At 41.4% G+C, this 24318-nt stretch overlaps 1 protein-coding gene across 5 annotated transcripts in view; it reads right to left on the reverse strand.

Annotated features, from left to right (window-relative positions):
* Ncoa1 (nuclear receptor coactivator 1) overlaps window positions 1-24318 on the reverse strand; it is a 252169-nt gene that overhangs the window by 12230 nt on the left and 215621 nt on the right. For all 5 annotated transcript variants that reach the window (XM_045148792.1, XM_045148791.1, XM_045148790.1 and 2 more), the window contains exons 17-20: window positions 23056-23157; window positions 21452-21854; window positions 10743-10917; window positions 3024-3207 (exon numbers count right to left, since the gene is read on the reverse strand). In XM_045148792.1, coding sequence (XP_045004727.1) covers window positions 3024-3207; window positions 10743-10917; window positions 21452-21854; window positions 23056-23157 — 864 coding nt within the window. The remainder of the gene's footprint in view (window positions 1-3023; window positions 3208-10742; window positions 10918-21451; window positions 21855-23055; window positions 23158-24318) is intronic.

Below are 24318 nucleotides of genomic sequence, written 5' to 3' on the forward strand. Positions count from 1 at the left end.
GGGATTAGAGGTGTGCGCCACCATGCCTGGCTGCAGATTTTTTTTTTTTAAAATTTTTATTTATTTATTTATTTATTTGAGAGTGACAGACACAGAGAGAAGGACAGATAGAGGAAGAGAGAGAGAATGGGCGCACCAGGGCTTCCAGCCACAGCAAACGAACTCCAGACGCGTGCGCCCCCTTGTGCATCTGGCTAACGTGGGACCTGGGGAACTGAGCCTCGAACCGGGGTCCTTAGGCTTCACAGGCAAGCGTTTAACCGCTAAGCCATCTCTCCAGCCCTCAGATTTTTTTTAAAAGAAGTTTTATTTATTTGCTTGAGAGAGGAAAAAAGAGAGAGAGAGAGAGAGAGGGAGGGAGAAAGCAAGTGTATGGGCATGCCAGGGCCTCTTACTATTGCAAATGAACTCTAGACATACTTTGTGCTTCTGGGTGTAAGTGGGTACTAGAAAACTGAACCATAACTAAACACATTATGAATAAGTCATATGGAGACCTACTTCTTATTAGCTAATCAAAAATGTGATTTTAAAAATATTTTATTTGCTGGGTATGGTGGCACATGCCATTAACCCCAGCACTTGGGAAGCAGAGGATCACTGTGAGTTTAAGGCCAGCCTGAGACCACATAATGAATTCTAGGTCAGTCTGAGCTACAGTGATTTCCTATCTTTACAAATCAATAAAAAATAAATAATTTATTTATTTTTATTTATTTGAAAGAGAGAAAATGGGCACACCAGGGCCTCCAGACACTGCAAACGAACTCCAGATGAGTGCACTCCCTTGTGCATCTGGCTCATGTGGGTCCTAGGGAATCGAACCTGAGTCCTTTGGCTTTGCAGGCAAGTCTGAACCACTAAGCTGATTCTCTGCACCCCCCATATAATTTATTATTTGCAAGAAGACACAGGCAGAGAGAATGGGCACACCAGGGCCTCCAGCTGCTGCAAACAAATTCCATATGCATGTGCCACTTTGTGCATCTGGCTTTACATGAGTACTGGGGAATTGAATCTAGGTTGTTAGACTGCTTATCCATCTCTTCAGCTCCTTAAAATGTAATTGTAAAAAGGGAGAATTGGAGCTGGGCATGATAGCACATACATTTAGTACCAGCACTCAGGAGGCAGCAGTAGGAGGACTGCCATGAGTTTGAGGCCAGCCTGAGGCTACGTAGTGAATTCCAGGTCAACCTAGGGTAGAGTGAGATCCTACCTCAAAAAAGTGGGGGGAGGGAGCAACTCGGCAGAAGTACCTGGAACAGGTAGATAGTGCTGTGCCCAGAAGTCATAGGTAGTTATACAGAAATTCCAGTTCAAAGGGTAGGGTACCTCCTAGTGAGTTGTTGGTCAAGGAGAATCCTGAAGCCCCCCAAAATACAGCCTATTGCCAATGTTCCTGGATGCCCACCAAAACCAGATGGTAAGACCCTATTGCCAAGGACACCATATGCTTCAGTTGCAGAACACTGAGAAATCAAACTGGAAGCCTTCTCCCTGCACAATATTTGGCCCATCAACATATTATCAGAGGATAGAGAAGGACAAAAAATAAAAAAGATGTCAAAATAAATTAAAAAGAGGCTTAGAGAGATGGCTCAGCAGTTAAGGCCCTTGTCTGCAAACCCTAATGACTTTGGTTCATTTCCCCAGTATCCATGTAGAGCTAATACATCTGGAGTTCATTTGCAGCAGCTAGAGGCCTTGGTGCACCCATTCTTTCTGCCTCTTCTCTCTCTCTCTGATTGCAAATAGATAAATAAAAATATTTTAAAGTAAATAAATAAATAAAAAAGGGACTGGTTGCAAAGGAGTTCAGTGGAAGGAGGGTGGGGCAAAACAAAGTAATAGGAGGAGATTAAAATAAATTACATACATGTAAAAAATTCCTACATGCACACATACAAAAAAGAATATACAGAATTCTGGGGGTAGTAGCACATGTCTTTAATCTCAGCATTCTGGAAGTTGAGGTAGGATGATCACCATGAGTTGGAGACCAGCCTAGAACTATAGTGTGAATTCCAGGTTAGCCTGGGCTATAGTGAGAACTTACACTGAAACAAAAACAAAACAATAAACACAACCCCCCCCCCCAGACATTCGAAACCAATGAGTGAGATGAAATTTTTTTTCCATTTTTTTTAAGTTAATTAATTAATTTATTTATTTGAGAGCGACAGACACAGAGAGAAAAACAGATAGAGGGAGAGAGAGAGAATGGGCGCGCCAGGGCTTCCAGCCTCCGCAAACGAACTCCAGACGCGTGCACCCCCTTGTGCATCTGGCTAATGTGGGACCTGGGGAACTGAGCCTCGAACCGGGGTCCTTAGGCTTCACAGGCAAGCGCTTAACCGCTAAGCCATCTCTCCAGCCCAAGATGAAATTTTATTTATAAAATCTGTCAAAATTATCATTATGAGCTGGAGAGATGGCTAAGTGGTTAAGGTCCTAGCCTGCAAAACTTGAAGATTGGTGTCTGATTCCCACGTACCCATGTAACACCAGATGTACAAAGTGGTGCATACATCTGGAGTTTGTTTGCAGTGGCTAGAGGCCCTGGCATGCCCGTTCTTTCTAATTTTCTCTCTCTCTCAAACAAACAAATATTTAAAAACATTTAAAAAGTCATTCAGGGCTAGAGAGATGGCTTAGCAGTTAAAGCGCTTGCCTGCAAAGCCTAATGACCCAGGTGTGACTCTCCAGAACCTACATAAGCAAGATGCACAAGGCGGCGCATGCTCATAAGGTGGAATACATGTCTGGAGTTTGATTGCAGTGGCTAGAGGCTCTGGTGTCCCAATTCTCTCTCATAATTTTTTTTTTCCAAAGTCACTCGGTCTGTTGAGTGTATTTTAAAAAATTTATCTAACTCTATAAGACTAGTAATTATGAAAAGAAAGTGGGGTAGAATATGAAGTATGATCCTTTCTAGTGAGTAAATGTCAATATACCTAATTTTATTTGGGCTAGTTAACTGTGGAGTGGTGCATGGCAAGTGTGCCAGCTCTGCCACTTACCTGTTCAGGACACACAGTATTCATTCCTGGCATCTGCAAAGAGCTCATCTGCATCTGGCCCATCATCGGGTTCATATTCTGAACATTGGTATTTCCACCTGCCATGGACACGGTGATGCTCATGTTGTTGTACACTCCCGGCTGTGCAGGTGTGGCTTGGTTCTGGACAGCTTGACTGAATACACTGTTAACTCAAAAACAATCCAGATTACATCTACTGTTCATGAACAGGGTTAATGTAACTAGATTCTGTTTTTCATTATTCAGAATTCCAAATAAAGTATGTTATATTATTTAAGGTACATGTAAGGCTATCTCATATATATCAGTAACTATAATTCAGTTACATTTTTGTTTTTTTGAGGTAGGGTCTAGCTCTAGCCTAGGCTGACCTGTAATTAGTCTCAGGCTGGCCTCAAACTCACAGTGATCCTCCTACCTCTGCCTCCCAAGTGCTGGGATTAAAGGCGTGTGCCACCACACCCAGCCAATTCAACATTTTTGATTAATGGGGCAAATAATACTGCTTAATGGGGCAAATACTGGAAAGAACTCGTTTCCTCCTCAGGCCTGAACACAGCCAACTTCATGTCTTTCCTAGGAAGCTAAAAATAAGGGCAATTATATTTTTCAGAGGGTTTGTTTTACTGACTTCCTTCTTCATGGTCAAGTTCTGGATTATTACTATGCCAAAGATCTTAAATGTGAAATCAGTTTGTTTTAGTAGTTAAAATAGTATGGAATAAATTCCAAATAAGTTTAACTTGAAACTTTATATCTGAATCCTGAAAATTCCAAGTCATACAAATATACACAGCTAAATGAAAAGTATGTAAATTTTGTCTTTCATAAAATCTGTAAGATAACAAATATTCTGATTCTGACGAATTGTTAATTCCAGAGAATTTGACTCCAAAAACAACTTTTTAAAATTTTTACTTATTGGGCTGGAGAGATGGCTTAGCGGTTAAGCGCTTGCCAGCAAAGCCTAAAGACCCTGGTTTAAGGCCCCAGGACCCATGTTAGCCAGAAGCACAAGGGGGCGCATGTGTCTGGAGTTCGTTTGCAGTGGCTGGAGGCCCTGGCGCGCCCATTCTCTCTCTCTCTCTCTCTCTGCCTCTTTCTCTGTCGCTCTCAAATAAATAAAATAAACAAAAAAAATTTTTTTTACTTATTTATTTATTTGACAGAGAAAGAGGGGAAGGGAGTGAGAGAGAGAGAGAGAGAGAGAGAGAGAGAGAGAGAGAGGGAGGGAGGGAGGGAGAGGGAGGGAGAGAGAGAGGGAGAGAGGGGGAGAAAATGGGCATGCCAGGGCCTCCATCCACTGCAAACGAATTCCAGGTGCATGTGCCCCCTTGTGCATCTGGCTAATGTGGGTCCTGGGGAATTGAACCTAGGTCTCCTGGCTTTGCAGGCAAGCACCTCAACCGCTAAGCCATCCCTCCAGCCCCCAAAACAATGTTGCTATCATTATTTATTCATTCTTTTAGATCTTAAGAAGTGGTAAGCAAGATGTTATGAGATTTATATCTTCCAGTCCACTAAGGTAATGATACTGAAGTCAACAGGCCAAGAACCAGTCTATTTATCATGTCTAAAGAAAAGTTAATTATAAAAAGAAGTGTGCACAGAACATTATATGCCTAGGAAATGGTCATTAATGCCTCTTTGGGCCTTTAATGTCTGCACAGTGCATATGCTTATTAGGCAGCATTCCTAAAACTAAAGGTAAGAAAGAAAGCTATTAATCTATGTTCTTTTTTTTTTTTTTTTGGTTTTTCAAGGTAGGGCCTCACTCTGGTCCAGGCTGACCTGGAACTCACTACGTAGTCTCAGGGTAGCCTTGAACTCATGGAGATCCTCCTACCTCTGCCTCCCAAGTGCTGGGATTAAAGGCGTGCACCACCATGCCTGGCTTATGTTCATTTTCTAATGAGAGCATTTCTTACCCTTAGATAATGCTCATCTGTCAACTAATACATAAATCATCACTGTGGGGAGCAAGGTTCTAATTGTTATTGGATGGGGAAGCTTCAAGGACTGCAGTGATTGATACTTTCTGAAAAAAAGTTTAGGACTTAATTTCCTTTCAAATTTATTTCAGGATTATGTATTAATTTAAGTTCTTTTACACTATTTCTTCCTGTAGTTCCATTTTAGTTTTTTCCATCAAGGGAAAACAGGGCCTTTCTGTAGCCTGAATATACTATCCTATGCCCTAGAAAGGACAGCTGAGCTTACTAGTACCTTAAACCCAATCCTCAAGGTCTCTCCTACACTTTTCATTTCTGTCTGCCTCATGGAAGGGATCTGTTTTCTTAAAGTAGTACCAGGTATTTGGTGTTCCTAAACATGGGGAGGAAAGACAAGTGAAGACAGTGGCCCAAAATAGGTTTCATAGAAATGGCAGTTTATTAACAAGAAAGGAGATATTCTGGTCAAATAGGTCTCAGGTTAAGAAGGTTATGCTTGGCTGGAGAGATGGCTTAGTGGTTAAGTGCTTGCCTGTGAAGCCTAAGGGCCCTGGTTCGAGGCTTGATTCCCCAGGACCCACGTTAGCCAGATGCATCTGGAGTTCATTTGCAGTGGCTGGAAGCCCTGGCGTGCCCATTCTCTTTCTCTCTCTGCCTCTTTCTCACTCTGACTGTCACTCTCAAATAAATAAATAAACGTAACAAAAAATAAAAATAAAAAAAAGAAGGTTAAGCTAGAGAACTTTGCTTTTTAAAATGCTTATAAGAAGTGGGGGGACTTAATAGGATGTATTGTATATACGTAAGTAGAGAAACAGATTACTGCAAAAAGACCTAAGTGAGGTCAGGGGAAGAGACTGAGTAAAGGAAAGGTGGAGAGAGGGCTAATCAAAATCCAAGAGGAGCTGGGCGGTGGTGGCACATGCCTTTAATCTCAGCACTTGGGAGGCAGAGGTAGGAGGATTACCATGAGTTCAAGGCTACCCTGAGATTACATAGTAAATTCCAGATCAGCCTGGGCTAGAGCTAGAGCGAGACCCTACCTCAAAAAATAAAAAAAGAAATTAAAAAAATCTAAGAGGATATAAATAAATCATACGGAAACCTACTTTTTTGGACAATGGAATACTAAGAAGCCACAGATTGTTACTAGAAAATTTTCAGTGCCATGGATGGGATACTTTCCAGTGAGTTGTTGGCTAGTGAGGTCACTGATACTCCCAAAACATTATAGGCCATTGCCGAGGCTCTTGGTTTCCCACCAGGAATAGATGGTAAGACCCTATTACTGAAGACTCCACATACTTGGGCTGCAAGGTTACTAAGAAATCCTGCTGGAGAGGAGCTGAAAACCTCCTTCATGTAAACCAGCTGACAGAAAGCTGGAAGAAGCCACACTGCATACAGTTTAATGAGAGAGAGAGAGAAATCACCAGTGAAGATACCGAACAGTGGACATTGCAAGCCTTATATTTAGCCAGCTGTTATGGAGGAAGTCAAGCACTCTCTAATTCGACTGGAGGCCTGCTCCATAGGAGGGAATACATCCCTGATACTGAAAACCTACAACAGGTGTAGTCATGAGTCCTAGGGGTGTAATGTCTGCTGGTGTTTGGCTAAATGTATATACTATGCTCACCAAAATGCCTGGTAAGCACGTCCCTCAATGTTCATCACAATCTCTATTACATCTTCCAAGGCTCAGGGTCTAATGTGGAAGAGGTGGCAGAAAGAAAGTAAGAGCCAAAGGAAGGGTAGGATTCCTTACAACATGCTCCTCTAGACACAAAATGACCTGCATATCCATGTCCTCACAGTGCCTGACACTACCTATACAAGACCATTATAATAGGAGGAAAAGATGACATCAAAATAAAAGAGACTGAGAGGGGAGGGGTATGATGAAGAGTAGAGTTTAAAAGGGGAAAGTGGGGGGAGGGAGGGAAGTATCCTGGGTTATTGTTTATAATTATGGAAGTTGTCAATAAAAAAAAGGAGGAGGAGGAAGGGCATATAGTATGGGTTCTCTATCTCACCCAGTGGGGGAAATACATACCTTGTTGTAACCTAGTAATGTTCTGTGATTAAACAGATCATATTACTTGATTTAATTATATATGACATATATAAAAGGTTATTTTTCTCTAAAAATAAATAAAATAAAATGCTTATAAGTATTGGGACTGTCTCTGAAGAGGAGTGTTGCACAAAAAATAGGGCAGTTCCAGGACACATAGGTTTTTAACTTCGGAAGAATTCGGAGTAAAATTCTGACTATCATGAAGGGATGAAGCCAGATAGGAAGGCAAAGGAGAGGGCAGCTTGCTTTACAGTCTGTTATGCAGAATAGATAAGAACAGTTGATAGGAAGCAGGCATGACTTGCAGGTATGTTTGATGTGGGAGGTGAGTTTTCTTTTAAGCAATTAGGACAATGCAGTTATCACTGAGATGGGGGAAAGTAGCATAGGCTTTGGGGAGTTTTGGCCTATTAGGTCTGAGACATCTTTAGATCTGCAAATGTGGATGTCAATTAGGCAGCTGGACAGTTTGGTGGTCAGGAGAGCTGTCTGGGCTGGAGATTAAAAGTTGGGAATAATAAATATATAGACATTTATCACAGTAAGGTTGGATTTTTTTGTTATTGTTGTTATTTGAGGTAGGGTCTCACTCTAGCCCCAGGCTGGTCTGGAACTCCCAGGCTGGCCTCAAACTCATGGCAATCCTCCTACCTCTGCTTCCCAAGTGCTGGATTAAAGGCATGTACCACCATGCCAAACTTGGATTTATTTTTCTGTTAGAATGTAATTTTTTTCTTCCCTAGATGTTGGCAGGAGCATTTCTGGTACAGTGTTAAGGATGAAAGCCTGACTGGCTTGACAAGAAGTGAGAGGAAGTCAGGCATGGTGGCACATACCTTTAATCCCAGCAGAGGCCAAAGTAGGAGTGTTAAAAATTAAAAAAAAATTTTTTTTATGTATTTTAGAGACAGAAAGAGGCAGATAGAGAATGGGTGTGCCAGGGCCTATAGCCACTGCAAATGAACTCCAGATGCATGTGCCACCTTGTGCATCTGGTTTACATGGTACTGGGGAATCAAACCTAGGTCCTTAGGTTTCCCAGGCAAGCACCTTAACCACTAACCCATCTCTCCAGCCCTAGAACCTAGGTTTGTTTTTTTTTTTTTTGTTTTTTTTTTTTTGGTTTTTCGAGGTAGGGAATTAACTCTGTAGTCTCAGGGTGGCCTTGAACTCAGGGCGATTCTCCTACCTCTGCCTCCCAAGTGCTGGGATTAAAGGCATGCGCCACCACGCCCGGCTTAGAACCTAGTTTTTATTTTAACTTTTTAAAATTTATTTTAGCTGGGTGTGGTGGTGCATGCCTTTAATATCAGCACTCGGGAAGCAGAGGTAGGAGGATTGCCAGGAGTTTGAGGCACCCTGAGACTACACAGTGAATTCCAAGTCAGCCTGAGCTAGAATGAGACCCTATCTAAAAAACCAAATATATATATATATTTATGAGAGAGAGAGGTAATGGGCATGCCAGGGAACCTAACACCTGCAAATAACTCCAGATGCATATGCCACCTTGTGCATCTGGCTTTATGTGGGTACTGAGGAATTGAACCTGGGTCCTTAGACTGTGCCAGCAAGTGTTCTAACTACTAAGCCATCTCTCCAGCCCTGGATTTTTTTTTTTTCTTTTTAGGAGACAGGGCCCGATGTATTTCAGACTGGTTTTGAACTCATTAAGTAGTGAAGGATGATCATCCTCTTGCCACACCTCACAAGTACTTGGATTTTAGGTATGTGTCACCACACCTGGTGTAAGGCTAGATACTGCAACCAAGAGAATAAGTAGTGGTGTGAAAAAGGTCCTATGGTGAATTCTAGGACAAATAAAGATCAAGGAAATGACCTTCTAGAAAATAATGGTCTATAGCAAAAGCAGTTAAGAGAGAGAACGAGAGAAGACAGGGAGGGGGAAGGAGAGAGGGAAGCAGGGAATGGAGGAGAAAGGAAAGGAAGGTAGACTGACTGCTGATGAGGACTGCACCTGGCACTGTGGAGGACATTAACCACTTTGGCAGGAATAATTCTTTCTTTCTTTCTTTCTTTCTTTCTTTCTTTCTTTCTTTCTTTCTTTCTTTCTTTCTTTCTTTCTCTCTCTCTCTCTCTCTCTCTCTCTCTCTCTCTCTCTCTCTCTCTCTCTCTTTCTTTCTTTCTTTCTTTGCAGGGGGTGGTTTCAAGGTAGGATCTTGCTGTAGCCCAGGTCAGCCTGGGCTAGAGTGAGACCCTACCTCAAAAAGCCAAAAACAAATAAAATAAAAATAATGAACTAATACTGTAAAAGTAGATTAATAAGACCTATTAGAATGACTCATACCCCCCTCTTCTTTTATCTTTACTTCTCTTTCTCACCCTTTCCCTCCCCTGTTGTTTCTGGTGCTAGGGATCAGACTGGGGACCTTGTATATGCTAAACCCTCTGTCACTGAGTATACTCCTAGCCATTCATATTTAAATATTTAGGAGGCAGAGGTAGGAGGATCACCATGAGTTTGAGGCCACCCTGAGACTACCTAGTGAATTCCAGGTCAGTCTGGGCTAGAGGGAGACAAACAAACAAAACAAACAAGCAAACAAAAGTATACTTGGATTTCACTACAGAAAGCTGTCAGAGGACACACTGGGCAAAGGCGTACTTAGAATGATGGATCATGAACCCACTGGAGAGTTTAGAAGTTGGGACTAGACGTACTTTTGTATGTTACAGATATGGTCCCATTCTTAGCTAATTTGCAGTCTTTACAAAGAACTACACAGTTATCTAACAAAAAGATTCCCTTACCTTTCAATGAACTTTGAGAGAATATAGTCTTATGTTTTCAACTTAGCTGCCTTACTTATTATGTTGTCAGACTAAATGGCTTCCTTGTCATCAGAACCAAGACAAAACCAAATTAAAATCCTTACAAAATGAAGTGATGTGTGAAAAGTTCACTTGCCAGAATTTAGAAAAAAATACTTCAATGAGATAATTCCAAGAAAAGCAGGTAAGGTAAGGCCACAAAAAATTGAGACTTTCTAACAGGGATATGGCAGAATGACTTAAGCTTTAAAACCTCTTGCTGGTCAAGTCTTTCAATTACTCTGAAGAGGACCTGTGGGCCCATCACTCTGCTCTATTGAATTCTGACATTTTAATAGCTCTCATTGCCTTGTATATGTAAGATGTTTAAATGCGCCCATAAAGATATGTTTTCAAAAATTATTCACTTCTGCCAGATGTGGTGGTGCAAGCCTTCAATCCAGCACTTGGAAGGCAAAAGACTGCTATGAGTTTGAAGTCATCCTAAAACTACAGTGAGTTCTGGGTCAGCCTGGGCTAGACTGAGACCCTGCCTGAAAACAACAACAAAATTACTCACTTCTAAGCCCTAGGAAAGCCCTTACTGATGGCAGTGGATCGCATCCTTCAAGTGCTCTGGGGGTAGGATGAAAGGTTAGTGGCTACTAAATTCTTTTTTTATATTTTAAAAATACAAACTTGGATAATGATAACTTGATACTTTAAAATTTAACAATGCTATTATCCTTTGATGGTTGCACAACATTCAGCCCTTCCCACCATGTAAATGGCAGAGGTCCATCAGGCACCTTCTTCCTGGACCATGCACATATGATCAGCTCAAGGAGGCATGGCTGCTCTTATGTGCCGCAGACATGCAAACTGTTCCCTTACTTGTTGGTTCCTATTGTTCCTTGCTGCCAGGCCTTCATGTCTGGTGACTGGTACCCAGAAGTGGGTGGAGTTTGCTGAAGTAGCGAGCTTTGAGGAGGAGGGATAGGCATTGGCACCATGGAGCTCCCAGGACTTAGAGATGGGGCAAAACTGGCCTCACCTTGGGGAACCATTCCTGAAAAATGATAAAAATTAATTAATGTAAATGTACTCTAAATGTACCCACCTTATAAAACCCCCAAAAGAATCTGCTGTGATATGCTTAGAAATATCTTATTCAACAGAGGGGGAAATGGTTTCATAAGATAGGTCAGGAACCAGGCATGGTGGCACATGCTTTGAATCCCAGTACTCAGGAGGAAGACACTTACATCACAGTGAGTTTGAGGTCAACCTAGGCTACAGCAAGATATTACCTCGAACTACCAAAAGGGGCAGGAAATCTTAATATAAGTAAATGAACAAACATATAAGCTTGGAAGAATGTTTTCTATACATTCAGATGTTGATGATTTGCACAGCAAGACTACAATTAATTTTTGCTAACATGAATTTTTATGTACAAAAAGCATGAATATTCATGGTAGATTACTTATGTGACAAAAGTAACTTGAAAAAGGAAAATCAGGTTAGGAAAAACATTTGTAAAGTACAAAACAATTAGAAAGTTGTTGGCCATCCCTCTTCAGACTTCTTTGTGGGCTCTTCCTTCCACCCCCTTCCTATTTTTTGCAATAGGGTCTCATGTAGCCCAGGCTGGCCTTGAACTGTGTAGCTAGGACAGGCTGGCCTTGAACTATGTAGCTGGGACAGGCTGACCTTGAACTTCTGATTCTCCTACCTTCACTTTGGAAGGCTGGGATTACAGATATGTGCCACCATGCTTCATTTATGTGTTGCTGGGGATCAAATCCAGGACTTCCTGCAAGCTAGACAAACACTCTACCATCTGAGCTATATTCCCAACAATTTTTTTTTAATTTTTAAAATTTTTATTTATTTATTTATTTGACAGAGAAAGAGGGAGAAAGAGAGAGAGGGAGAATGGGCCAGGGCCTCCAGCCACGCCACTGCAAATGAACTCCAGATGCATGTGCTACCTTGTGCATCTGGCTAACGTGGGTCCTGGGGAATCGAACCTGGGTCCTTTGGCTTTGCAGGCAAACGCCTTAACCATTAAGCCATTCCTCCATATATGTTATACAACATGAAACTCATTGTAACTGAACTATTCTTTTAGTAAATATATACAGTTGTGCACTATCATCAAAATCCAGGTAAGGCATTTTCATCACACCCCAAATTTTCTTTGCCTGCTTATAGGCAATCCATTCTCCTTCCTTTAGTCCCATGCAATCTCTGATGAGCATTTTGTCTCCATGTGAAGTTTTTTGAAATTTCATATCGATGTCATCGTATATACATGCCTTGTACTTTGTGTCTAGCTTGTTTCACTTAACATAATATTTTTGAGATTTAATAATTTTGTGGCATTTCTGTCATTTAAAAAAATGAGTTTTTTTCTAGACTTTGTATTCTGTTCCAGAGATGTACATGCCTATATTTGTATCAAGACCATGTTATCTTAATATAGAGTGTTTTAAAAATATTTTTATTTATTTATTTAAGAATGAGAATCAGAGAGAGAGAGAGAATATGGGTATGTCAGGGCCTCTACAAACAAACTCCAGATGCATACGCCACATTATGCATCTGGCTTATACCAGTACTGGGGACTTGAACCTGGGTCCTTAGGCTTCACAGGCAAGCACCTTAACCACTAAGCCATCATTCTAGCCCTAGAGTGTTCTTTGAAATTCAATTTTATTAGCCCCTTGCAAAATTATATTTCTATGTACAGTCCAAGAAGCAACTTTAAATGTTTAATTCTGTTTTTGCATCATTCATTATTATGGTAGTCTTGCAAAGTTTTGTGTTTTCAGGAAATAAAAGGAAAAATATTCTGTTGTTGTTAGTATTAATATTATTATTATGATAATGATGATGTGTCCTTTTACTTAATTTGGACCTCTAATAAGTTGAAAGTTGCCAAGAAAAATAAAGTAATAATGCAAAACTAAAGTAGCCATCCTTTAGTTTTACTGTTATAAATTACAAAGGATCGGGTGGGGGGGGGTTGCTAGAGGGATAGCTTAGCGGTTAAGGTGTTTGTCTGCAAGGCCAAAGGACCCAGGTTTGATTCCCCAGGACCCACATTAGCCAGAATCACAAGGGGGTACATGTGTCTGGAGTTCGTTTGCAGTGGCTGGTAGCCCTGCATGCCCATTCTCTTCCCCTCTTTCTCTTTCTCTGTAAAAAAAAAAAAAGAAAAGAAAAGAAAAGAATTTGGAGGCTGGAAAGATGGCTTAGCAGTTAAGGCATTTGCCTGCAAAGTCCAGTGATTCAGGTTCTGTTCCCCAGGACTCACGTAAGCCAGATGCATAATAAGGTGGCATATGCATCTGGAGTTTGTTTGCAGTGGCTAGAGGACTTGGCACCCATTCTCTTTCTTCCTCTCTCTGCCTCTTTCTCTCTCTCTCTTCCAAAAAAATATAATAATAACAATAATAATAATAATTTTTAAAAATCTTTTAAAAAATATTTTTATTTATTTGGAAGCAGAGAAAGAGATATAAAAGAGAGAGAGAGAAAGGATACGCCAAGACCTCCAGCCACTGCAAACAAACTCCATATGCCTGTGCCACTTTGTGCATCTGACTTTACATGGATACTGTGGAATCGAACCCAGGTCTTTAGGCTTTGCAAGCAAGCACTTTAACCAGTAAGCAATCTCCCCAGCCTGCTAGCCTTTTCTTAAAAAAAAATTTTATTAGCATTTTTCATGATTATAAAAAATATCCCACGGCAATTCCCTCCCTCCCCCCCCACTTTCCCCTTTGAAATTCCATTATGATAATAATTTTTTAAAGGGACCTGGCAAACATTTTTATTTTTTTTTTGAGGTACGTTCTCACTCTAGCCCAGGCTGACCTGGAATTTACTATGTAGTCTAAGGGTGGCCTTGGCCTTGAATTCACATGACTCTCCTACCTCTGACTCCCACTGCTGGGATTTAAGGCATATACCACTATGTGCAGCGCAAACACACTTGTCATGGCATGTGGGTGGAAGTTAAAGGGACAATTTTTGGATTAGTTCTTGCCTTCCAACTCATCCTCATATCATAGTTTTTTAACCACTCTATTGCTTATCTTCCAGGAAATCTCTGTGTACTCAAGTTACAGAAGCCTGTCAAAGCTTCCAGAGTTTACATGGGGTCTAGAGATCCAAATTCAGGTATTCAGAAATATGTACTGCTTTATCCACTGGGCCATCTCCCCAGGCCACAAAGTTGCTTTTTGACTTTAGTCAGCGCAAGGTATTAAGAATTTTTGTTTGTTTATTTTTCAAGGTAGGGTTTCACTCTAGTCCAGGCTGACCTGGAACTCACTCTCAGGGTGGCCTTGAACTCACAGTGATCCTTCTACCTCTGCCACCCAAGTGCTGGGATTAAAGGCGTATATCACCATGCCCGGCTTCAGGTATTAAGTAGTTTTGATTTTGTAGCCCATAAAGTTTTGGTAATACCTATTTACTTCTGTTGTATGAATCCAGCCACAGACAAACTAGTAAACATGTGAGCATAATAAACTAGTAAACAGAACCACATTCCAATAAAACTTTAAAAAACAGATTAGGCTGAAGGATCTAAGTTTGACCAACCTCTGAAGCCTGGTGGGACATAGGTATTTTGGTGCTTTTTTTGAGATAGGGTCTCCTGTAGACTAGGTACCTTCAAACTCATTATGAAGCTGAAGATACCCAGTTTATGTGGTGTCAGGGACCAAACGCAGGGCTTTGTGCATGTTTGGCAAAAAAAAAAAAAAAAAAAAAAAGGAGGATATGAGAAAGGTAGCTTCTTTTAGGCAGTTTCAGTTAGAGTTTGAGGCCCAGGAGGAACTAGGAAATGCTACCCCGCATGACACCTCACCCTGACAAAAGAACACAACTCTTGGCAGAAATAGAACTCCTGTTTGATCAAGACTGATTTACAGCGCCCTCTGCTGTCCACAGTCTAGTGCACTACCTAGTTAGCACAAAGGCACTGATCCAGGTGGGTTGGCTCTGGGACCGGCTCTCCAAAGCTACAAACCAACTGGGTCTTTCCCTTGCCTATAAAGGATGCTGTTTTGTCACTAGCTCTGCCCTGATCTACTCTTCCAGGTCTGCTTGCCTCTTGGACCACAGGGATACATATCGGCCTAGCTTCCCCCTCCCCAGCCTGGCTGGGTGGGTGGGGGCAAGACAGCATAATAGTTTCTTGGTCTGGGAGAACTTTTTGGCTTGCTTTTGCCCTATAGTTTGGGTAACTTCTCACTTTGATTACATGCATGATTTTCCTGTGAATCTACCACATGCTTATTTCCTAAACTTTAGATCTACCATGTGGGTGTTCTCATAGCTCCAGGCCTGCTACTTGTGTAATTTTTTTGAACTTTATTTTTACTTACTTATTTGAGGGGGGTGGGGCAGAGAGAGAGGGAGAGAGACTGGGCGCACCAGGGCCTCCAGCCACTGCAGACGAACTCCAGACACATGTGCCCCCTTGTGCATCTGGCTTATGTGGGTCCTGGAGAATCAAACCTGCAGGCTGCCTTAACCACTAAGCCATCTCTCCAGCCCTTGTGTAATTTCTTTAAATTCGGGATAACCATGAGTAGTGTAACTCTCTTCATTACTCATTTCTCTTCTGAATTCCTTGGTTTCTGCTTTGATTTTTTCCCTGCGATTCTTCCTTAAGTCACCACCATTTGCTCTTTTAACTTTTTTCCATGGGAAAGCACATGTTAGATCCCATGAGGGAGTTTCTTCCTACATAAGCCCCTAAATTATATCCTCTACATGCTTGTAGCTTTAGTCCAGTTTTTCTTCAAAAGCCTCAATTTCTCTCTCTATTTATTTTGAGGTAGAGTCTTGCTCTAGCCCTGGCTGACCTGAAATTCACTATGTAGTCCCAGACTGGCCTCAAACTCACAACAATCCTTCTACCTTGGCCTCCTGAGTGCTGGGATTAAAGGCATATGTCACTTTCTTCTTCTTCTTTTTTTAAATTATTTTGCGTTTAATCCCAACACTCGGAAGGCAGAGGTAGAGGATCGCTGTGAGTTCAAGGCCACCCTGAGACAACACAGTGAAGTCCATGTCAGCCTAGGCTAGAGTGAGACCCTACCTCAAAAAAACACAAATAAATAAATAACTGTGTGTGTGGGTACTATCTGCAAGAAGAGAGAGAGGGGGTGAAAGAAAAAATGGGTGTGCCAGGGCCTCTAGCCACTGCAAACAAATTCCAGACGTATGCACTACTTTGTGCATCTGGCTTTACATGGGTACTGGGGAACTGAATCCAGGTCTTTAGGCATTGCAGACAAGTGCCTTAACCACTGAACTATCTCTCCAGTTCTCTTTCTTGAAAAAATTATTTATTTGTGGAGGGGAGAGGCAGATATAGAAAGTGAATGGGTGCCCCAGGGCCTCCAGCCACTGCAAAGGAACTACAGATGCATGTGCTACCTTGTGCATCTGGCTTACGTGGCTTCTGGGAAATCAAACCTGGGTCCTTAGGCTTCACAGGCAAGTGCCTTAATTGCTAGGCCATCTCTCCAGCCCCTCAGTTTCTCTTAAATGAACCTTATAAACTATGCAGTGTTTCCACATGAGAGTGTTTCCTACTTCCTACTTGTTTCTGACTCTGTTCTAGTTTTCTTTCCTAGATCCCAATCTCCCTTAAACCCCACAATTTGTGAATTCTCCCTAAATAAACTTAACAATTCATAATTTATCCTTCTTGAGTCTGTCTTTATCAGTTAAAGGTAGAATGGAACCCAAACTTGAAGTTTATAAATTTGGGGGACTCTTCCTGAACTCCCAAATCTGGCATTATTATCAAGTGGTCTATATCCTCAGCCCTTTCAGTTTATTTATGGGACAAGTTTTCTGGCCTAAACAGAAATGAAAGCATAAAACCAACAAAGGCCAAAGAGCCAGTGGTGGTAATCACTGGTTATCAACTTGACAGAACTTAGAATCACCATGGAAACAAACACCTGGGAATGTCTGCGAGGAACTTTCTAGATTAGGTTAATTGAGGTGAGAGGGCCATATCTGTGGGCAGCACCTTTGTATGAGCTGTGTGTGTGTGTGGGGGGGTGGTGTCCCAGACTGAATAAAACAGAGAAAGGGAGCCCAGCAGCCTCATTCTTTTCTCTCTGCTTCATGTCTTCCTTACCAGATGGACTGTGACTGTGAACTGTGAGTCAAAATAAACCCTTCCTTAAATTGCTTCTTATCAGGTATTTGGTTACAGCAATAAGAAAATAACTAACACAGAGAGCCCTTAAGTGACAATGAACTTCACACTCCTTCTTTTCTTTTCTTTCTACCCTGTTTTCACCCTTCATCTCCTCCTTCCATTTTTAATTTTTGAGGAGTGATTTGAAAAGGCTGGAACTTTTCTTGACCTTGAAATCTGGTCTTGAGCTCTCAAGCTGCTGTCATGCTAGAGCAACTTTGTAATTTAGTAGAGTTGAGAAATTTAAAGCACTGCATCTTTAAATGTTATTATTCCCTCCAGAAAAACCAATAGTTTTTACAGTATTTCTTTGAAGCAGCAGTTCACGGAAGAAGTGGAAATTTTGCATTTTATTTCAGCCAACAAATGGGTAAAACCAGTCACTACCACACTGCCTACTGGGCTTTGTATGTAGTATGAATGCTCACTTTACAAAGAGAAAGTACTTTTGTGAAAAGTCTTCCCCCGCCCCCCACCATCAATCAAAAAGCTGGTCTGGTGCTGGGGCATGGCAGTATGTGCTTTTAATCCCAGCACTGGGAATGCAGAGGTAGGAGGATTGCTTTGAATTTGAGGTCAGCCTGGGATTATACAGTGAATTCCAGATCAGCCTGGGCTGTAATGACATGAGATCCTACCTCAAAAAAAGAAAAATGAAAGAAAAAAAAAAAAAGCGCTGGTCTAGAAGAAAGAAAACCAATTACCAGTACTTACTATGAGTGGCCAATACTGATTATACAAGCCCATTAGCATCCTTCTCACTGGAATTCACTTTGCAGTACCTTTTAATTTTTGAGGTAGGGTCTCGCTCTAGCCCAGGTTGACCTATGAAACTATGTAGTTTCAGGCTGGTCTCAAAATCATGGTGTTCCTCCTACCTTAGCCTCCTGAGTGCTAGGATTAAAGGTGTGTACCATCATACCCAGCTGGAATTTACTTTGAAGCACCCTTAAAAATTACTTTTCTTGTCAGGCATGGTGGTGCACGCCTTTAATACCAGCACTCAGGAGGCAGAGGTAGGGGGATCGCTGAGAATTCAAGGCCACCCTGAGACTAATAGTAAATCCAGGTCAGCCTGGACCAGAGTGAGACCCTACCTCAACCCCCCCCCCAAAAAAAAACCTTTTCTTGGGATAGAGGGATGGTTTAGCAGTTAAGGTGTTTGCAAGCAAAGCCAAAGGACACAGGTATGATTTCCCAGGACCCATATTGGCCAAATGCACAAGGGGGCACAAGTGTCTGGAGTTCGTTTGCAGTAGCTGGAGGCCCTTGCATGCCCATCCTCTCTCTCTGCCTCTTTCTCTGTCAAATAAATAATAAAATATTTTTAAAAATTTTTCTTTCATTTATATAATAAAATGATCTATTTTTTTCAGGAGCTGCCATTTAATTTTGCATAAAACTAATTAAACATGATAGATTAATAAAATATGTATTGTTGCCACTCCCTTGTAGAATCTCAAAGTGATTAGAAAAAAAAAGGATATCCTCATTTAGGATAAAGAAATGGAAAATAAACCAGGGGGCAGTAGGGCAAACCTTTAATCCCAGTACTTGGGAGGCAGAGGTAGGAGGACTGCTATGAGTTTGAGCCTGCCCTAGAGTGAGATCCTACTTTGAAACAGCAAAACAAAGAAAGAAATGGAGCCCATTTTCTCCTCTCTCTGGAGCTGGCAGCAGTGTCTTCGGATGGGTAAGAGCTCTTTCCCGCCCTGACTGGAAGAGACACCTTTTTCTTTTATTACCATCTTCACTTTTTTTTTTTAAATTTTAATTTTATTCATTTATTTATTTATTTGAGAGCGACAGACACAGAGAGAAAGACAGATAGAGGAAGAGAGAGAATGGGCGCGCCAGGGCCTCCAGCCTCTGCAAACGAACTCCAGACACATGCGCCCCCTTGTGCATCTGGCTAACGTGGGACCTGGGGAACCGAGCCTCGAACCGGGGTCCTTAGGCTTCACAGGCAAGCGCTTAACCGCTAAGCCATCTCTCCAGCCCCCATCTTCACTTTTTTTTTTTTTTAAACTTTCAGCTTTTTTTTTTTTAAAATTTTTATTTATTTATTTGAGAGCGACAGACACAAAGAGAAAGACAGATAGAGGGAGAGAGAGAGAGAATGGGCACGCCAGGGCTTCCAGCCTCTGCAAACGAACTCCAGATGCGTGCGCCCCCCTGTGCATCTGGCTAACGTGGGACCTGGGGAACCGAGCCTCGAACCGGGGTCCTTAGGCTTCACAGGCAAGCACTTAACCGCTAAGCCATCTCTCCAGCCCCCATCTTCACTTTTGAACCTTCTTAAAAGTGCAGATTATTTTAAAAATTCCCTCTCACATTTTTTTCTAAAATCTATATCTGGTTACGTGGACTCCTGAGCTACAAGCGGCCCACATGGGCTTTTGGGATCCACGTGGTGTACTTCTCCTCTTCCCAGTTTATTTCCCCTTACCTCTTAGCCTTCCTCTTTCTGCATTCCTTTGTAAAATCTGAATACAATTTTTTTTGTTTTGTTTTTATTTTGGTTTTTCGAGGTAGGGTCTCACTCTGGTCCAGGCTGACCTGGAATTCACTATGTAGTCTCAGGGTGGCCTCAAATTCACAGCAATCCTCCTACCTCTGCCTCCCAAGTGCTGGGAGTAAAGGCGTGTGTCACCATGCTCGGCCTTAAAATGTATGTTTTTTTTAAATGTTTTTTTTTTTGTTGTTTATTTGAGAGTGATAGACAGAGAGAAGAAGGCAGAGAGAGAGAGAGAAAGAGAGAGAGAGAGAGGGAGGGAGGGAGAGAATGAGCGCACCAGGGCTTCCAGCCACTGCAAACGAACTCCAGATGTGTGTGACCCCTTGTGCATCTGGCTAACGTGGGTCCTGGGGAATCAAGCCTTGAACAGGGGTCCTTAGGCTTCACAGGCAGCGCTTAACCACTAAGCCATCTCTCCAGCCCTAAAATGTGTTTTTTAAAAATCAAAAATAAATAAAAAGAAAGAAATGGAAAACAGAGCAAACAACAGATGAAGGCTGGACAGATGGTTTAGCAGTTAAGGCAAGTGCTTGTGTAGCCTAAGGACCCAGGTTCGACATCCCAGAATTCACATAAGCTAGATACACATAAAAAACTTCTGGGACTGGGGGGCTGGCTCAGCAGTTAAAGGTACTTGCTTACAAAGGCTAATAACCTGGGTTCAATTCCTAGCATCCATATAAAATCAGATGCAAAGTGGTTTATGCATTCGTGATCCCAACTGTGTCCAAGACAATTGTGAAGTCAGTAGAACCAAAAATTTGAAGCTCGCTGGGTATGGTGGTGCATGCATTTAATCCCAGCACTTGGGAGGCAGAGGTAGGAGGATCTCTGAGCATTTAAGGCCACCCTGAGATTACATACTGAATTCCAGGACAGCCTAGAGTGAGACCCTACCTTGAACAACCCCACCCCCCAGAAAAAAAGGAAAAAAGAAAGATAGGATGCTCAGAGCTCAGGGGCCAGGTAGTATGATGTTCACTGCAGTCTAGCAGTTGGTTTGTAGTAGAGCACAGGCACCTTGAAGTTGTCCTCTAACTTCTACACAAGTGCTATAGCATGTCTGCCCCACCCCATATTAAATTAAAAAAATAAGACAAGTTTGGAAATTAGAATGTTCACTGTTGGAAGAAGTCATAATCCATCTAGTGAATGTCACCAAAGCAGTACCACTAAAGAAGTCTGAGATACTTTGTAAAGATTGATTATCCTGATGTCAGCTATCAAAAACACAATCACTCAATGAAACAACTATAGGTAAGTGTTGGAAAGATGGCTTAGCAGTTAAGGAACTTTCTTGCAAAGCTGAAGGACCCAGGTTCAATTCCCCAGTACCCACATAAATTAGAGGCACAAGATGGCACATGCCTTTGGACTTTGCAGTAGCTAGAGGCGCTGGTATGTCCATTCTCTCTCTCTCTCTCTCTCTCTCTCTCTCTTCTCTTTTTCTCTCAAATAAATAAAAAATTTTTTTTAAAAACTATATGTAAAATTTGAGTTAATGTACTAAAACCCATTACCTGAGGAAATTAAATTAGATCTCACAGGGATCCATGAGAGAAAAAATAGAATGTGATTTTCACATGAAATGTTAAAAATTTCAGAGTCATACAAGTCCTTATTAGTCTCAACTATCAAATGGAGAAGAGCCTCAAATCATTCAACTATTTAGTGATAAGAACTTCGGTGTAAGGCCTGCAGCCCCACCTTCCTGACACCTCCACCTGTACCTCCCCTGCTTCCCTGGCACAATCCTCAACGTCAGGACACGGAAGCACACACCAAGAAGACCTGCTTCTACATGTGGATTAGAAAAGCAACATTCAACTGTGGCATTCATACCTGATCCTGGATACTGGAAGACATTCTGTTGCATCTGAGGGTTGATTCCAGTGCTGAACTGTCCTCCGATGTTTCCTGTCATGCCTCTGTTCACCATGCTGTTGCGGTTGGCCAAGGATGCTTCAGGATTTGCTGACAGTTGAGAAAATGGGCTGGTAGAAGCGGGGGGAGTTCCTGGATTTGTACCATAGTTTGGTGGGTAGGGGAATTGCTGTGGAGCACCCTGAGGAAGACGGGGGTTACCCATCTGAACTGGCAGTCCAGATGAGGGAGGGAGGCTGTTCCCGAAGCTCTGCTGCCGCATGAGCATGGCTCTTTGCTGCTGGATTAGCTGCCTCTGTCGGTGCTGCTGACTGTACAACTCCCGCTGACGTTGTGCTAACATCTGTGCATTCAGGGGGGGCTGTAAAAGTGAAAATAATTCCTCACTTACCAAAAATCATCACAATCACTACCTATTCTGGAAAGCTTCTAGGATAAAGTGTGGTATCTTGGGGGCAGTGAAACATATAGTAGTCAACAGACAATAAGAAAAATTAAAACAGAAAAGGAGGAACTTCTTAGTAATAACTAAAGGAGAATAAAATGAATCAAGTATATATTATAGGCTAAATAGCTGATAAATGCTAAGATGGTATCTATTACAGCTGTCTATATTCAAATTTCAAATTGAAAGTAAAAAAGTACTGAGAAAAAAGAAAGGATGTATTATTTTGTGATAAAAGATAAGAAAACTATTAAGAAAAACATAAAAATCATAAGAAACAAAAATTTGCTTGATGAGTTCTAACAGACTATTAGACTTTTATTTTGCAAAACTGTATATTTTACTAGTATGGAATAACAGTCTTTTACCCACTGACATCATTTATTATACTTTATTTAAATGAATGAAATGCTATTGCAAATGGTTTTGATTTTCTTCCTTGTGCTTTTCTGTATTTCCCAAATTATCTAGAATAAACATATATTACCTTTGAGATATGAAAAAGCCATGAATATCACTAAAAAAGGAAAAACCAGCTGGGCATGGTGGCGCACACTTTTAATCCTAGCACTTGGGAGACAGAGGTAAGAGGACCACTGTAAGTTTGAGGCCACCCTGAGGCTAAGAGTTGGAAAGATGGCTTAGCAGTTCCAGGTCAGCATGAGCTAGAATGAGACCCTACCTTGAAAAACAAAACAAAACAAAACAACAAAAACAGAAAAGCTTGAAAATACCAATGTTCAAGCTGATAAGACTGCAGAAGAGAGCTGAAACAGCTCAGCAAAGTCACTAGTTTGATCAGGTTTCAGATACCATTCACACAGCTCTGGATCACAGACTTCTTATTTTGTGCTAGTCAGAGCAGCAATGAATTTTCTACCTGGTCATCTGGTATCTCATAACAATGACAACAATAAAAATAAAACACAACACAGATCTGTGGCTTTAGACCAAATATTAGAAAGAGGAATCACAATTGGGTTATTACTTCATTCTAAAAGCAAACACTATAAGCATCTTTAAAAGATTAACTGATAGCCCATTTCAATGACACTGAACACTTTAAGAAACACAGCTTGAGCTAGAGTTCTGTCACCACCTGGCTTCCACATATTACCTGAGGGGTAATTTGCTGCTGCATGCTTGATCTCATGTTGATGCCAACAGGAGCAGTTGCTGCAAACTGGTTTAAAATAGCTTGCCGGTTCTGGTGTATTAACTAAGAAAATGGAAACAAGGAACATTATATTTCAACACATAAACAACATGACTCTAAATTAACACAGACTATTGATTACTCAAACATGTTAGTATTGCGCTTTAGTAACATTTTCCATGTTTATTTACTAAAAGGCTAATGACCCAATATTTATAAACACAACACTAAAAGTAGAACATAAAGTTGGGTGTGGTGGCTCTAGTGCTTGGGAGGCTGAAGTAGGAAGATCACCCTGATTTGAGGCCAGCCTGACCTGGGCTCGAGTAAGACCCTGTCTCAAAATAACAAAACAACAAAAAAATAGAATGTACACATGCATATATACATACATGTATACATCCACAAACATATTTTTAAAAAGATTTATTTATTTATTTATGAGAGAGAGAGAGAGAATATGAATGAGAATGAGCGTGCCAGGGCCCCCAGCCACTGCAAACAAACTCCAGACGCGTGCGCCACCTTGTGCATTTGATTTATGTGGGTCCTGGAGAATCAAATCTGGGCCCTTAGGCTTCACAGGCAAGCACCTTAGCCACTAAGCCATCACTCCAGCCCTATTTAGTGTACTTTTATTATTTACTTTATTATTTGTTAGTTATTTCAGGGGCTGGGGAAATAGTTCAGATCAATTAAACCTAAGTTCAATTCTAGAACCCATGGAAAAGCACTGGGCATGGTGGTGCATGCGTGTAGGTAGAGTCAGAAGGACGCCTGGGGCTTGCTGGTCAGCCTGTCTCGCCTAGGAGAGACACTGTCTCAAAAGAGGAGGAAGTGCTTCAGAGGCTGTACTCCAGCCTCCACATTTATGAACACATGCACAGAGATGTGCACCTGCATGCATATGAACACACATGCATTAAAATATTCACTTCAGATAAGTACTGTAACAAAGGAAAGAAGTGTATTTAGGTCTTTAAATATTATGAAGAAAAACATAAATATAAAATAATGGCAGTTCTGCAAAGGTCTGGAAGATATACTGAGAGCTGAGGGTATTCTCATGCAAAGGTACTAACGTTGGTAGGAATATATTTTGGAAAATCCAACATGATATCATTAGCCAGAGAGAATTATATAAGAAACAAATAGTCTGAGAAAATAGATATTTATTTAACTAGAAGAAGTAATTACTTTAGACTAGCATTTCCCAAATTGGTG

This window comes from Jaculus jaculus, chromosome 5 (assembly GCF_020740685.1).
Source record: "Jaculus jaculus isolate mJacJac1 chromosome 5, mJacJac1.mat.Y.cur, whole genome shotgun sequence".
Lineage (NCBI taxonomy): Eukaryota > Metazoa > Chordata > Mammalia > Rodentia > Dipodidae > Jaculus > Jaculus jaculus.